Genomic DNA, 16715 nt, shown 5'->3' with positions numbered 1-16715 from the left:
CCTGGTGTGTGTGGTTCTGACTGAAACTTAGCATTCTAGGGCAAGCTGGAGCATAATTCTAAAGATATCTATGAAACGGTTCTTATTCGAGCCGATCAACAAAGTTAAGTAATTACAATAACAAGTTAATAAAAAGAAAATCGCGTTAAGTACTGTTCCTTTGAATTCCACTAAGAATTTGCATCCTTTGACAGATACGTATTTCGACCTCAACTGTAAGGTCGTCTTCAGTGTCTTGTACTTGACTCGAGTCAAGTACAAGACACTGAAGACGACCTTACAGTTGAGGTCGAAATACGTATCTGTCAAAGGATGCAAATTCTTAGTGGAATTCAAAGGAACAGTACTTAACGCGATTTTCTTTTTATTTACAGATGGTCGGGGTTCTGCTAAACCGAACCAAAGACCATTTTTTGAAAAAATGAGTTTTATTAACCATTGGGTGAAGAAAATGATGATCTTCCTTCCATGTAAAAATCCAGTAATTCTGACAGCTCTTCGCGGAGTAAATTCAAAGTTTCTGTTTGGCAGAACATACAAAATATTATTATACATCCAACCAGAGTGAACTGTAAACCATTCGATAGAATCAGCAAAATATTTTAGTTTTGGTCCAGGTGATAAACATTTCAAGTTCTCCTCATCGCCGTCAGATTTCTAACTGCTAACCGACTCATAGTAACAATATGTGAGAGAAATGAACACGTTATTAGGAATATGGGTGTTGGAGGAATCAAATATGTTTCGATGGCGCTGATCGCCATTTTTCCAAATCATATTCAGCCAGACCGAACCAAGTCCACAGCATTTTAGAATCAGTTTATTCTCAAGAATACAAAAATCAACTGGTTTTTAATACAAGCGTTATGTCGATACACCTCATACTGGTAATTTAACACAGGAGCCGTCATTGAACAACAAGGCTAATTAGAATAATAAAGCTTGAAAAAAAATCAAACACTTGGTTCACTTTGGCTGATCGAAAAATGGCGTTTTCACGAAAACCATCCTTGAGAAGAATGTTTAGAACTTGATTCAGACTTAACGACAGACCTTCAGCAAGGTAATATGACCTAGAGGTAACGCGCTTGGTCATCACTCAGATGATCCAAGTTCGAATCTCTTTCATATTTTTGAAAACCTTTATTGTACTTAGTGCACTTTGGCAGAACATTTTCATGGTTTTCTTCGACCACCATAAATTTGAAGTACACAAATTGCTCCACATTCACATCTCAGGACCTCATGGCATGCAAGGACATCATTTGACATAATCACTCTTGCTCTGTGTCTTCACATGCACCGCTTATGAAAAAAAGCATGGTTGGGAAGGGCTGAGCTGGGAGGGCTTTCGCCGTTCAAATTTCAAACTATTTTGAGACCTTCGTGCTATCATACTATACGCGTCCTCTTTGATTCATGTAAAGGATTGTGAGTGATATCGAATTCAACTTGATAGACGATGAAAAATCAAGATTATTTGCACAATCCAACTGGTTTTCTCTGAAACAAAAAAAACACATTCAGCCAAACTGAACTATAAACCACTTTCTAATGTTTTTGATCAGCCAAAGTGAACTGAGTGCAAAGTACCAAGAAATAAAATGTAATTATATCAATGGTTTCAAATAATTTACATGTATTCTTCATTTCTGATTGTTAATGAAGGCTTGTAAGTTACATGTGTTCGGAAAAGTTTCAAATAATCTCCGCTGTTGTTTATTTTTGAGGTGTTGAACTTTAAGCCTAATTATCTCGGAATTATCTTTTTGGCGCTTAGTTCGGTTTAGCAGAACCCCGGCCAGATATTCCCCTAACAAGCCCAGGTTAATCATCATCAATGACAAGTTGTCTGTTCTTTGTCGGTACACAGTTCAAAATTGTTACATCCAGTTCGCTGTAACAAAATGACCTCCATCGCTTTTAACACAATTCTCCATCGGATTGTATGGATCTTGCTTACAACTTTACGTGCAAGATATTATTTTATGTAAAATCGAGTGAAATAAAATGGAAATTTAAACGTTCTAATATAACGTATAGTTTTCAGAATTTATTTTTGTGTAGCTTATAGAGCTTTTTTTTACTGCATTCTCAAGATTCTATTGTTCCCCTTCTTCCCGTATTGTTCGAGCTCGAGTGGTTGCCGGTTTGCCGATGCGTTGCAAGCATGCTCGGTTGTAATGAAGGGATTATATGCGTTGGTTGTACCTTGACAATTAATCAACATGGTTTCAGGCGGAAGACTCGGGAAGCAACAACAGGTATTATTTCACTGGAGTTTTGAGTTAATTGCTGCGCTATTTTACAACACGATGGTTTCAATGTTGGCGTAAAATGCTGCTTGTCTTATGACGTGGGTTGTCAAACTAAAGAGAGCTGCAGGGGAACTCATCGAAGCATAATGGTATACTTTGTCTTTCAATAATCTAATACACACGACCTCAATGGACCAACTATGGATTCTGATACAGAGAGAATAACGTCATAAGCTATGATTCTGTTCAAAAGCATATTACACCGTGTTTAGCCAGGCTACACAGACTGACTTCAATTACCAATAGATAGATGACGGGAAACACACTACATCGAGTGGTACAACGGCGGAAATCGATTGCTTGTTTCGTGGCTTACAGTAAACGGCTGCCGCTTCTAAACTCGTTTAGAAAACAGACTCAGCAATATTTTATGGATGTACGAGTTTATTCATACACAAATGATAATAAGGCAAAGTAGGTATCAAGTGTGGTACGAAACAATGCTAATTAAATTGATTGTTCACACGCACGTTTGATCGAGTAAATTTTGTTCTTCTCAATAAAACACTACCCAGGTAACCACTAAGCACTGTTCCGAGCATTATAACGGCCATTAAACAGCTATTCAGTGCTAAATAGCTCTATATAATTATTCCTAATGCTTATAGGCACTATAACCAGTAAGAACTAAAATAAGCCCTATAAGCCTATATAAAGCCTACAAGCTGTGAAGAGGTTTGTCAGTGCTGTCACAGGGTTTGGAGCACATGACTTTTATATCAATCAAAATAGGTTTCGACAATAACAGGCTCAAGTCGGTCATGATCAATACATTTTAAACATCCATGTCGGACGGGATTGGCGGAACGGGATCATTTTTGTTGTTGGAATGTTTCTCGGAATGGTGTTGTTAAATAGATAATGGAACCTGGTTTTTTTTATTATTCCATTTTTTTTTTAATCATGGCAAACTCCAGCTCGTTTTTCCCTCTTCTTCTGAAACGTTTCCCGACCATTTATATTGTAGCATGGTCACTTTGTTGTAAATATTATTTTAAGATTTATTCTTTATTAGATGAAATGTATATAAAATGTACATAAATTGTATAATAAATTAAATGTATTTTGATGTTCTTCAATGTTAATTTATTATTCGTGTTAATTTATTTTTCAATTCAATTTATTGTTTTCATTGTCAAGTGTACTATATTCCAAAGTTCACTATAAATGTTTTGCGATATTCAATGTCACCATTCGAAATGACATGCACTTCAAAACCGCATACAACTTGCATGCAAGTCGCCTTCTCAAGTCTAATACATGTAAATAAAATTCCTGCCGTTCTATCCACTACACCACGAAACCCGAACAATCTCGAGGTTCAATGTTCAAGCCCGAACTCTCTCGATAAAATTGGATCGGGTATTTAAAAATAGACGGAGCGATACAGATCATTCAGATGGGTATGAAAGTGAAAGAGATAGCAATTTATTCGGTTCTCATTCGTGGTTGATGAGAATTGTCCTTTGAAAAGATCGTAAAATTACTTCGGTAATTTTACATATTTCCGGCCACGAAGTCTTGGGATCCGACCTTATCTGAGGACTTACAGAACTTCTACTCGTCCATTTTGACCTGGACCGTGGAAGAGGCGGAAGTGCGTGTTTTAAGTTTAGTGTCGCGGTGTGTTATATTTGGTAATACTTATAAAATGTGAGAAGTCTTTTAGATTAAATTACAAGTTACTTTCGTTCCTTTCCGTTAGATAGCAAAGTTCAACAACCTATGTTAAAAGGTTAAGTGCGGTCAAACTAGATTGTGTGTGCGTGTTAGTGAATAGAAAAAGGTAATTGATATTTTTGTTGTGTGGAGTAAACTTTTTCGTTAAACGTGTCGAACAGCCGTTCGACGGTTTTTTATTCAGGATTTGATCCACGGCCGAAAGCTCGGCACACCGCACCTTTTTCGCTAAACGCGCTCTCGACCCCACGTCGCAGTGTTCAAAAGTCCCGGTTTGAGGGGAAAGCCGGAAGGGAACAATCGTTCCGACAGAGCGGCCAAACCACGTTTTTTCTTTGGTGTTCGTGAGGTAGCAACCATACCGACCAAGCCACCGACGACCCCCCAGCGTCAGCTCCGCCATCAACCAACTTTTTCGGTGATCGGAACATTCACCCACCGGAGGCGGCCGAAAACCACGTTTTTCCATCGGCGTTAATGTGGTAGCCACCACACCGACCAAGCCATCGACGACCCCCATCGTCATCTACACCGAGAAGCAACTGCGCCGGTGATACGGTCCGTTTAGCGACCGACAGCGAGAAAGGCGCACTTCCCAAACCGCCGCGCGTCGCGTACATTTGGTGCAATCGTCGCAATACCACCAGCGAGGATGCGCTAAGAATAGCATTCTGCTTTGCCAAGCCGTCCGTCGACCGCCACACCGTCGCTTCTGTTTTGTCGACGGCATTGATGAGTAGCTGAAAGGTACCGTGAGTAGAACAAAAGCCCAATCTTATTAACCATGCGCATGCGTTAAACTCCACACACACTAACCGAGCTCGGAGAAGAATCGTTTCGATAAACGTCGATTGAACCAGATTAGGATAATAACAAATTTAAACCGCACACACGTAGGGAAAGCTAGGAAGTAGAAGAAGATGAAATAGCATGGAAAGGAACATGAATAAAACCTAGGTTATCAAATTTTGAATAAATGTTTCGTTAGTTTTGTCGTTACCTTCAAACACGCTGTATTTTGTGAAATGTTAGTGCTTTCCCTGTAACAGTTTTTTGGTCTTGAGATTTCTCACGTTCGCGTCGTTCTACCTGTTTTTTTTAGTTATTTTTGTACGCCAGGGTAGACTGCCTGGGAAATCAGTCTCTCCACTCACGTGTCCGAAGCTAACAGGGAAATTTGAATTGGTGAGTTCTTCCAATGATGATACTCGTGAGTGGTGTCTTTGTGAGTTGGTAGAACGACGGTTAGCATCAACCATATTTTGAGAATCGCTTAAGGCGACCTCTATAAGTGAGATATCTCGATCCACCGTACTTTTGAGTTTTCTGTATCGTCCCTAAATCGCTATTTGGTCTCTTATAAAACAAACCCGCCCTGAGGTTGGGTTTCTTGCCGGGCAAACATAACTCGACAGACGGTCCTCTTCGGAGGTGGCGCTTAAGCCGTCTGTTTTCGGAGCCAGGGAACGAAGCAGAAGAGGGGAAAACTCTTAGCCGCAATTTGCGTGCTACAATATAAACATTGCTTCTCCTGCATCAATTCCTGCGTTCGTCACCACCAAGCTTACCACTGAATCATCCTTATTTCATATCCAGGCCTGGATTAAGGATTGTGGGGGCCCGGGGCCCGAGCAGATGTGGAGGCCCCTCGGAGAGATGAACAAAAATGTGTTTCCCCATTTTTGAACAGTACATGAGCAATATGAAAAATAAAGCTAATCGGATTTAACGGCTACGCAGTCTTAATACATCAAAACGAGCTGTTATCTAACCCGACGTTTCTTCACTTTGGATGGTGTCTTCTTCAGGAGAAAGAAGACACCATTCAAAGTGTCGAAACGTCGGGTTAGATAACAACTCGTTTTGATGTATTAAGACTGCGTAGGGTAATTCATGTATTTTGGACAGGCTGAAGACAACGTTGGAAAAATCATCCCATAGCTTACTTAGAAAGCAATTGATTATTTTGCAAAGTTACTAATACGCTTATAATATGACAGTACTTTGCGTTCCTGGTGACAAAAACCTTAACAAAAGCATTTTAACCTGAGAAAACCACAATTTCCAATCGCCTGTTAGAATTGCATTTTGGACACCGAATATATGTTTTGGACACCCTGAGATATATATAATTTGGACAGGGCAATTATCTCAATGTTTAGCCATGAATAATGCTAAATCATGGAAGTATCATAAATTAACAAATACTTTCTTACGAATAATCAAATTTCTCCGCTTAACAGGCATCTATTTTGATAACTATTACAGTTTTATTTAAAATAGAGAAAATATCGCCAGACCCACAGAATACGCCTCCAAGTATGCAATCGTACAGCATCCCTATGCAGATTATCAAATGACCAAAATATATTTACAGTAGAAAACTTGTAATGTATTTTGGACACCACCTATTTTAAGCGTTCTAGATGAATGTTAAGAGATTGGCTGCCTAATGCTTCTTTATTGAAAATTTTTCATTGCAATAAGGCTTTTAAATCACTTACAATTATTAATTCAACGATTTTGAGGCGAATATTATATGTGACTGCGAAGTGTATGTCGTCTTGCATACTTGTGCATTTGAGGGGTTTTAGTGAAATAATTTACATTTTCGATAATTTTGAAGTAAATTCTTAATTGTTAAGCGTATTTTCACCGTAAATCATCAGAATAGGGTCTGCTTGATCCAATAATCGATATTGAGAAATATCTTCTTTTATAAGCTCTCCGGAACAAGACATAAAACGCCGTGCCTGTCCAAATTACATACATGTCCAAATTATATTTTTTACCCTAGCCGTTAAATCCGATTCGCACAAAATACAGTCGATTCCCCCATCAATAAAGCTAATGTTTGCAGCCAAAAAAGGTTTTTGTGGGGGCCCCTAAAATGTGGGGGCCCGGGGCCCCCAGACAGTTATACTAGCAAAACTGTTTTTTTTTTAATTCAGGTTTGTAATTCTATGCTTTTTAAATTGAATGTGTATATGGACTGTTCTGGTGAACGAACGCCAAAAACTGTCCATGCCTAGCAACATGGCAAGGAAAATTTCCGAACGCTCTGCTACTCATCAAGGTGATTGCTGTTTGAGTAGGCTTTAGAACCGTATATTTCACTAGTTGGCAACAGTTCAAAAACATCGATGCTCGTGATATTTGATTTTGCTATAACCGTTTAAAAATCAGCAAAATTCTGTCCACTTCAGCGTACCCTTCAAAGGATTTTCAAAGTGAAATTCGCCAGCAACTTGATCAACATACGGAGGCAAAAAAAAACATCCAAATATCACCATCAGTAGGCAGGTATCGCGCGAGTTGGAGTGGCCTGGTAAGCTCACATCACACCTGCTCGGTTTTGCTTGTGACAGGTAACGTTGCGGATCTGATACACTACCCACTACACTCGGATGCTGGCCCTCCGCTCGGTCTGACTGACAACAGAGTAAACGAAGGTGGGGGGACTTGGTTGAATGCTCCATCAGTTGTGTGGGTTCATTGAAAGCTTTATTAACATTATTACGATGTGATTAGCATTGTACAAACATGAACCCAGATCCCTAGTGGCCATCATGTGTTTCATTGAAAGGCGCATTTCACCTCGCCTTCCCCTGCATATAGATGCCGTTACGGATGCCAACGACTGCAATGGAAAGTCTGGCCGAGGTGGCATGACTTGGAAAGTATGCAAACATAACATTTCACTTTCCCCCAAATGTTGCTGAAGCCGGCTCTAAAGCTGGATCCGAGCGGGACATACGATGTGATGTCGAATTCATTCGTTGACATTGTAGCTGCACGCGACACGTGCGTTTTTTCTTCTTTCCATTTTGCAAGTCAATCCTTAGGCCGCAGTTCAATGGGCTCCTTCCGGGAATGTGTTGCAGGCGACAGGGCTAGTGTTGGTGTCAATCATGCCTAGGGGGTTACAATATGGGGCCTTGCATCTGTTGTACTGACTACCATACCAAATGCCTAGAATAAGCGGATTGGTTTTAGAGAGTTAACATGCGTTTCAGTTTTGGACTACCAAGTGAACATATTTTGATCCACCCATCCATTGAAATGAAGGCACATTTAACTAAATTTCGCAAAAAATTCAAACTTCAAACGTAAATTTTAACTAAATGTTGTATGACGTAAGGCATCCTTTAGGAAAGTGAGTAAGTCTTTTTGAGTTTTGTAAAATATAAGGACATAACACATAATTAAAAACTATACACAAATAGGTAGTTTGTTGAGTGGGAAAATTGTCACATATGAAGTAGACTTTTCACTTACTTGGTGGGCTTCAAATCAATTCGCACCGAAGCTACAAGGAATTGAACATCCTCCGTCAATTACATCGTTCCTGGGCTATTCACTTCCAGTTGACGCTTGACGTTGATTGGATCCTCTACAACCGCTAACAGCCATCTTATGCGTGGCCTGCCGCGTAGTCACGGGTCTATTCCTGATTCTCTAATGAATATTATCTTCGATTGCCGTTCTTTCAGCATTACTAACTTACTTCCCAGACAACCAGGAATCGCATAAGTATGCACGCTGTTTATCGTATAAAGAATTTTCATTTCATATTTCAAGTCACTATCGCATATATGTACGACTGAGGGACAATTTTCATCGCATATGATGTTATTTTTTGAACTTATTGCGATGTATCTGGTAAAATCGTATAAGAGTGAAATTCAATTTTTGTCATGTATGACTACATCGTAGTAGACGGTATTCTGATGGTTTATTGCGATGAACTTTGCTGATTCGCAAAAGCGTTCGAGCGAACTCGCAAAGTGTCAATTGAATTCGCATAATTGCGTACTGCGAGGGTTATACGACTTCAATTGGTTCTTTTCTTATTATGTCAGATTATCTCGCATTGGTCTACAAACTGAGTCGCATAAAAGTAAAAATAAGCTCTCTAAAATGTGCATACAAACTCGCATAAGCTAGAATCGTTAACGTTGGCATATCGCCATGTAATATGTGATAACAATGAAAGAGGTGCTCTTGGAGAACCAAAAAGCAAAAGCAAGCAAAGCAAAGATAACCGTACATATCGTAGTTGCTACTCCGTGATTGACCAGAACAATCGACAGAAAAACTTGTAGTTGGAAGACACAGAATGTTGCTAATTGACAAATTGAGGGATGAATTTTTTGAAAAAAATCGCGTTCTGGCGGGATTCGAACCCACGACCCCGTATTCGCTAGACCGGTGATTTAACCAACTAAGCCACAGAACAGGTGATAATTCTGCGGAATAGAAAGCCAAACTGAGCCCGAGCCCTCACCATGAACATTCACTTTTTCAAGAACCATCTATCTCTCTTTCGGCTTAGATGTCAATCCACAACACAGCCTCGTTTGTGCCCAACAACTACAAGTGAGAGCGTATTATTTTTATTTGAAGCCGAGACTTACTCTCGCACTCCGCATACCTAGCCACCAAGCAGGTGGAGCGTGCGACCGTGCCGAGCTCTCGACGCATACTGAATTAGACACCAGCAAACAGACTGCTTGGTGGCTAGGTATGCGGAGTGCGAGAGTAAGTCTCGGCTTCAAATAAAAATAATACGCTCTCACTTGTAGTTGTTGGGCACAAACGAGGCTGAAAAAGTGAATGTTCATGGTGAGGGCTCGGGCTCAGTTTGGCTTTCTATTCCGCAGAATTATCACCTGTTCTGTGGCTTAGTTGGTTAAAGCACCGGTCTAGCGAATACGGGGTCGTGGGTTCGAATCCCACCAGAACGCGATTTTTTTTCAAAAAATTCATCCCTCAATTTGTCAATTAGCAACATTCTGTGTCTTCCAACTACAAGTTTTTCTGTATGTTTATGACATACCAGCTAACCTGGTAAATGCCAGTAAAGGGCAACATATATCAGCAGAACAATCGAAGTTGCACAGAGATCCAATGAATGGTGCTTGGGACTAGCTACACACTCTCAATGTGCACAATTCGAGAGTTCAATATTTTAAAGTCAATAACGGCGCCGGCCACGTCTTTACGGTCATCGAGGAAGGGGAAGGAATATTAGTTCGACAACCGTTATAACTAGAAACTGTGGAATCCACAGCATCCCCACAGTTGTCTCGGGAAGGAGTATTTGTTAGTAAGGTAGGGGAAAGTGTGGATCTTGGAGCCACCTTTGGTAGGTGATATGATCCACTAGTTACATGAAAATACACGACACGGTCTTCATCCCGATTATGATTCATTTGGTCTCGATAGTAAGGGTAATTCACATACGTCAACGATCGTTCTATATTAAATGCAACACCGCATTAATCGTTTACACAACCGTAAAAACCGTCTTTCCCACGAAAGTTATCGCACGTTTCTAGGGTATCTTGTAGGCAGCGCTCAGTAGTGCTATCACATGATAGTTCCCGCAATCCAACATGTCGCCCTTTTTGTTGATGCCTTCCATCCATTCCTCCGGTATTACTTCCTCCTCTCAAATATTTCTTCCATCGTTTTGCGATCTCGTTCTTCCTGCTGGCGCTTTTTTCTCCGGAAGACTGAGTTCTGACTGTTCCGCGCCTGTCTATAACGTGACTCATTCGCCCTCGTACGGTGTTGCAACGTTCTCACCCATGCTGCATTCTTCTCGGTTTTCAACTGTACACATTCACCGTCGTACCAGTTGTTCCTGTGATTTGGAGTCGCAAAGTCTCGTGCTGCAGCCGAGGTTACTACCTATGGCGGATCGGATGTCCCTCCAGCCATTTTTAAGTGTAGCTGCGCAAAGCTGCTCTTCCGTTGTTGGTAGGGCCACTGCTAGCTGCTGCGCGTAATCTTAAGCCACTTACGCAGCTGCTCGATGTTGAGCCGCTGTATTTGACTTAGACGTATGGTAATAGGGTCTGAGACCATTTGGGCAGGAGCACCTATTTTGGGAACTTGCTGCTATAACTCAGTCAATTTCAAACCGATTGACTTCTATTTCTGAACATATGTAGCTGGATAATGAGCGTATCTGATCGTGTCTCAAAAATCAAGTCAATTGGTTCAAAATTGACTGAGTAATAGCAGCAAGTGCCAAAAATAGCTGCTCCTGCGCAAATGATTTCAGACCCTAATTGTCGAGAGTTTTGAGCCCATGTTATGCTGCATACGGACATTGGTTATACCCGAGAAGAGTTTACCGTCGATTAATAATACTAAACAGCATCATTTTATTGAAAACTAAAATGAGGTACACTCCATAGTTACGTTATTTACGTTTCTGTAAAAACTTGCCTAGGTAGGCCAACATACTTCCACAACCCTAGTACAACATTTGACAATAAGTGAATCATCTGTAACCGGTTGGTTCCAATTCATAGGTTTTCTTGTGTATGAGTGTTTGTGTCTGTGAAAATTCACGTTTTTAAATATATAAACAAAACAGCAGGCTACACCACCCTAGCGAGTAACCGTACCTCTGCTAATGAGACTGAACTGTAAGGAGAATGAGAGCTCGTAAGATGGCAGGTGCAATAAACGAATCGATTTAGAGATGAGTGCCAATGGGCGCAGCCATCTTCTAATTTGAAAGATTGGCAGAAAGAATTTAGGCGTCCGTGTGTGAAGACCGATGAACAGTGCAGGGCAACTATCGAACCACCAAAATAGCCCCCCCCCCCCCCTAATTAGGAGCTGGACAAGGGAGCTGCCTCCGTTCAGGTAATTCGTTCTAGATAAACCTTTTACCCAGCCTGACGGAACATTTTAATCCGATTTAGGACCCCGTATCCGTAGTTTAGAACGGTCACATACGGCGGCTCGGAAGTCGAGATGGCTTCCGAGCCTAATCGCAAAAGAACCGCCATCGTCCCATTCAGGACGATTCCCTCAGGCCGTTGGCCTTAATCGTCAAGGAGGGACCCTTCTCGGCACGGTCGTTCCGGTCCCGTCCTGGGCCGTGCCGATTCCGACAATGAAGGAAGACGCCTGCCACCCGAACACCACCCAGCTACGCCCGCTGGTTCCCGTCGGCCAAGCACCGGCCCGACAAACCCGCCATTGCATTCCCGAGCTGCCCCGGCGGCGAAATTTCGGCCACACGATAGTGCAGGAGCAGCCGTGTGGGCCAAAGTTACGAGGCGGAAGTATCTGCAGCAGCGGTCGTGAGTACCATCTACAAGTCTCGCTTACACGCCACAAGAACTGTCCAACCCACACCCACACGACACACTAGGAACTTTTAATAAATTGTTAGAAATGTGAATCTTCTTAGTTTTCATACTTTGTCCGCGAAGCCCCTCCAATTACATAGTAGTATGCCAGCCCTGAGACCCAGCTCGAGGGGTCTCATGCTACTGAGCTTGTTTCCGGGTGTAATTTGGAGCCACTGTGGCTGCGGAGCAGTCCTGTAAGTCTCATTGGTTACACATCATTGTTTCAATTATCGTTGAAAACATGTTTTAAATTTGGTGCTAATATTGGCTAATGTTCGTATGCCAAAGTCCCTGACACTCACCTCTTTACATACTCGAAAGAGTGAATGTTGTAATGACTCCCCCAAGACTTGAAACCCTCCTCTCTCTCTTCTTGGCGTAACGTCCACACTGGGACAAAGCCTGCTTCTCAGCTTAGTGTTCTATGAGCACTTCCACAGTTATTAACTGAGAGCTTCCTCTGCCAATGACCATTTTACATGTGTATATCGTGTGGCAGGCACGAAGATACTCTATGCCCAAGGAAATCAAGGAAATTTCCTTTACGAAAAGATCCTGGACCGACCGGGAATCGAACCCGTCACCCTCAGCATGGTCATGCTGAATACCCGTGCGTTTACCGCCTCGGCTATATGGGCTCCCTTGAAACCCTCCTTAGTCGGAAAACAACATTCACACATACTCACAATGACAACGCCTTCCTTGGAAAAAAAAATCACAATCTAGCTGGTGATTAAGGATGTCATTAACCTTCCCGGGATTCCCCGGGGCTGTGGATGTTTCTTAATGAGTGTATATGTGCGTCATCCAGGAAGAGGCAGTATCCGTTTAATCTTATCTTGAAGCTGTTTCTAGATTTTCTCCCTCTCTATGTTTTTTTTTCTATGGAAAAAGACGGGGACGAAGTCTTCATTCAGTCTTAAAAAATGTCATCCCTTTCCGTTTCTCATCTTCTTCTTTCCGGCGTACGATACGCAAGCGAAAGCTATGCAGCCTTGGCTATGGCTAGGCATAGGCCTGGCTAGGGTTGTATGGGATTTTTTATCTCTGCCCCCAGCCAGAACCTCCTTTCGCTTTGTGGCATTCGATGACGACGACTCCACCCTTCGTTGATCTCCTGATCCGTCCGGTTCAGCGAAATGGAGCGATATGCATAAGCATAGTGAACTGATGAGGTTGGCTAATTCCATGGTAGAATGGGTTTTTTCTTTGAAGCTAGCTTTAAGTTAACTGCATGAACGGATGAAGCGTCTTGGTTATAATGCAGTATAGTTATTCAGAAGTAATACAAAGTGTTGGATGTTACACGTTACTGCTCAATTGTTGAGGTTAAGATAAATTGCTGAACCCATATCTGTCCTACGTCCTATATATGTACAGTGCCGATTCTTTCGTTAGTTGGGCTGTCTCGATAGTTGGATGTTCGCTGGTTGGACAAAACCCAACTGAAAAGCACTGTCAATGTCAAAATCGATGTCAAAACGAGTTTGACGTCTGACCGCCGTCGCATCACAGCTCCTATATACAGAACGTTTGTGCAAGTACGTGAGTGTTTCGTGACGTATTTCTCGTCACTTGCGTGTGTCCACAGCATTTTGATCAGTTGTCAGTTGCCCCAACGAACGAACATGATTCGCTAATCGGAGTGCAGTCGTGACCCAACGAGCGAATCCTCACTGTATATAGGATAGTCCTATTGACGTGATTATCTCCAGAAATAGGTTCAATTGTAGAATATTGTCTTCTGAAAAGTTGTCCTTCACATCCATACCTTGTTCATAGCGGGCAATATAATTTGTGATTGGTTCACTAGGACGCAGAATCTGGTCCCATTGTTTACTGTTGAAAATGATTCGGATCGGTCCAGTCGTTCCGGAGTTATTGTCATTTAGGTGTTCCGGACCGGTACCCCTGGAAGGGGCCAGATATGAAAATGCCATAAACCCATGCATGCGACACATCAAACCGCAGCATTTTCGGTAACCTGATGAACGGTTAGTATAAAAATAGTCTCAAACAATATTTGAACCGGTGGTGTTCCGGAACCGGTTGCGGCTGTCCCACCGGAAGAGGCCAACATAAAACCCATGCATGCGACACATCAAATCACGGCTTTTTTGATAACCTGACGAACGGTAAGCAGAAATTCAAAAACTTGATAAGAAACAATTCATATAAAGTTTTATTAAAAATCCTTTACAAAATTTATGAGATTTGTCTAGAAATTTTTACAGAAGTTGATTTTTTTTTTCAGATATTCTTTCAGGGATTAATTAAGGAATGTTTTCAGGGATACCTCCCTAAAATTTTTTAACAGATTTTGTAGGATATTTAAAGATATGTTTAATAATAAATCCTTATAGGATTTCCACCAAGCGATTCTGAGGGATAGTTTTCATAAATTTCATAAGCAACACTTTCTAGAAGTACTTCAAAAATCTCTGGGATTTTTCACATAACCCTCCTGTTACGGCGATAAATGGGGTTCTCGTGAGGCCGTTAGCCGAATTCCGTTCAGCAGATCGCAAACTCCGTGATTTGGGTGCGAGAACAGCTATAAGCTGGAATTTTATTAATTCAACAGTATAATAATTGAAATAGCAAATAATTTAGCAAGAGAACTTACATTATTCGGTTTAGGCTCATATACGAGATAGTTGATAGTTTATCCGTAACATTTTGGTGCATATCTGTGATTTACATTTAAAGTTAGAATAACAAATTTGTAGATAATAAGCTGACTTACTGTGATAAATTCTGTGATAACTCGCGTAGTTCATTACGCTATCATTAGGCTAGTTCTCATTTTAAGTAATAGCTATAAGTAAAATACAATTCTTAGCGCTATTTCAATAGTTTAGTAAAATATTCGTAAAAGTACATTAGCATGACTTTACACTTCACTGTTCTGCCTTCTACTTGACGTTTATGCATTTACAGGCGTTTGCCTGACATTTCGCTCTGTCTATTACTAGCAATTTGGTTACAGACCAGTGCTGCCAGCAACATTCTCCCCCCCCCCTTTTTTTAATTTAAATTGTGATTTTATTTGTAATAAAATTTTTATTTTACGAAATCGGCTCTTTGTTTTAGTTTGTATTATCCTAATAAGAGCTTAAATATTATCGCCACAATGTTTGGGAATATCAGTGGAATTTTGGCAACCGTTCTGATGGATCGTACAAGATTGAGAACCTGAGCTTTTACCGTAGGGGCTTCACCGAATCATTGGACCTGGGCAGACGCTCCCCATCCAAATTTCGCTAGGAACCGTTCCTCGTGCAGAATGCAAACGGCGTTCAGGCAGAGAAGCGAAGCTTCAATAAGTGACCACAGAGTGAACATATCGGTTGAATGAAGAAAGAACTAAACTAAACCAATTTCAAATTTTTGCAGTAGTTTCGACAAACAAGAATCGTTCGATTTCGCGAGAATAAAAATTTTATTACAAATAAAATCACAATTTAAATTACCTATTTTGCAGTTTAAAGCTGCACTGAACGCATAGGTCGCGTCTACGCTGCCAAGAACCCAGTGAGAATTTCCCCTTCTGCCCCCGCAACACCTCCAGAGATTCGTTTAAGAATATCTCCAGGAATTCCTACAGGAATATGATACACAATTTATTCTAAAACTTCTTCAAGGATTCTCTCAAAAATTTCTCAATGGATACCATCTTAAACTTACTCAAGAATTCCTGCAGAAATATCACTAAAGACTTCTTCAGTAGTGTAAAGATTTCTTCATGAATGAGTGTAGAATTAGCAAGCATTGTAGTACACGTAAAAAAATATAAAAAAATCTTCATGAATGTCAGTAAAAGATTACCTCCGAAATGTTTCCATAGTTTTTTTTTTAATTTTCAAAATTTTCAGAGATTGCTCAGCAATTCCTTTTGAAATTCTTAAAAGGGTTCCTTAGAAAATATCGTCATGGGTAATCGAAGAAAGGTCTAGAAGAATGAGTGTAATTAATTTTGTACCTTTTGATTCCGCCCTGTAAAAACTGGTTACACTCATTCGAAGAGGGTATTCTGCTTAGCGGGTTCGGAAAGTCGGGTCAAGAATGTCAATAAGGTTTCGTTTTTAGAATTCCTCCTGCGTTTCCTTCAGAGGTATCACCTGGGATTCCCCCAGGAATTCCTTTAGATATTTCTCCATAGATTTTCGCAGAAGTATTTTATGAAATTACATAAAAATATTGAAGTAGTTTTCAAGGGCATCCTGAAGGAATTTCTAAAGGAAAATTTCCTCAAGAGATGCCTTAACAAAATCAATTCAAGTGGAGGAGTTCTTGTTTAAAGGAATTTCTAGAATGATTCAATGAAAAAAAATGGAGAAGTATAAGAAAAAAATCTTGGAGAAGTTTTTGAGAAAACCTCGGAAAGGATTTCTAAAGTACATGCTTGAGAAGCTTCTGCATTAAATGTCGAAGAAGTTTCCAAAAAAAAGTATTCGTGAATCCGGGCAAAATTTACAAACGAACTGGAGAAGTTCTTGAATAAATCTTTTAACAATTTCCTGAATGGAATCCTGCAGGATGATAAGGAACAAACCAT

General features: G+C 40.7%; 1 protein-coding gene across 1 annotated transcript; it reads right to left on the bottom strand.

Annotated features, from left to right (window-relative positions):
• Positions 1–15200: 15200 nt before the first annotated feature.
• On the bottom strand, positions 15201–15513 carry LOC109424301 (immediate early response 3-interacting protein 1). The gene is given in 1 exon segment (XM_029867207.2): positions 15201–15513. A coding segment is annotated over 1 exon segment (246 nt). The 5' UTR covers positions 15503–15513; the 3' UTR covers positions 15201–15256.
• Between the last annotated feature and the right edge of the window lie 1202 nt (positions 15514–16715).

Source organism: Aedes albopictus, chromosome 1 (genome assembly GCF_035046485.1).
Source record: "Aedes albopictus strain Foshan chromosome 1, AalbF5, whole genome shotgun sequence".
In the NCBI taxonomy this organism is placed as follows: Eukaryota; Metazoa; Arthropoda; class Insecta; order Diptera; family Culicidae; genus Aedes; species Aedes albopictus.
This window is presented reverse-complemented; position numbering and strand designations above follow the sequence as displayed.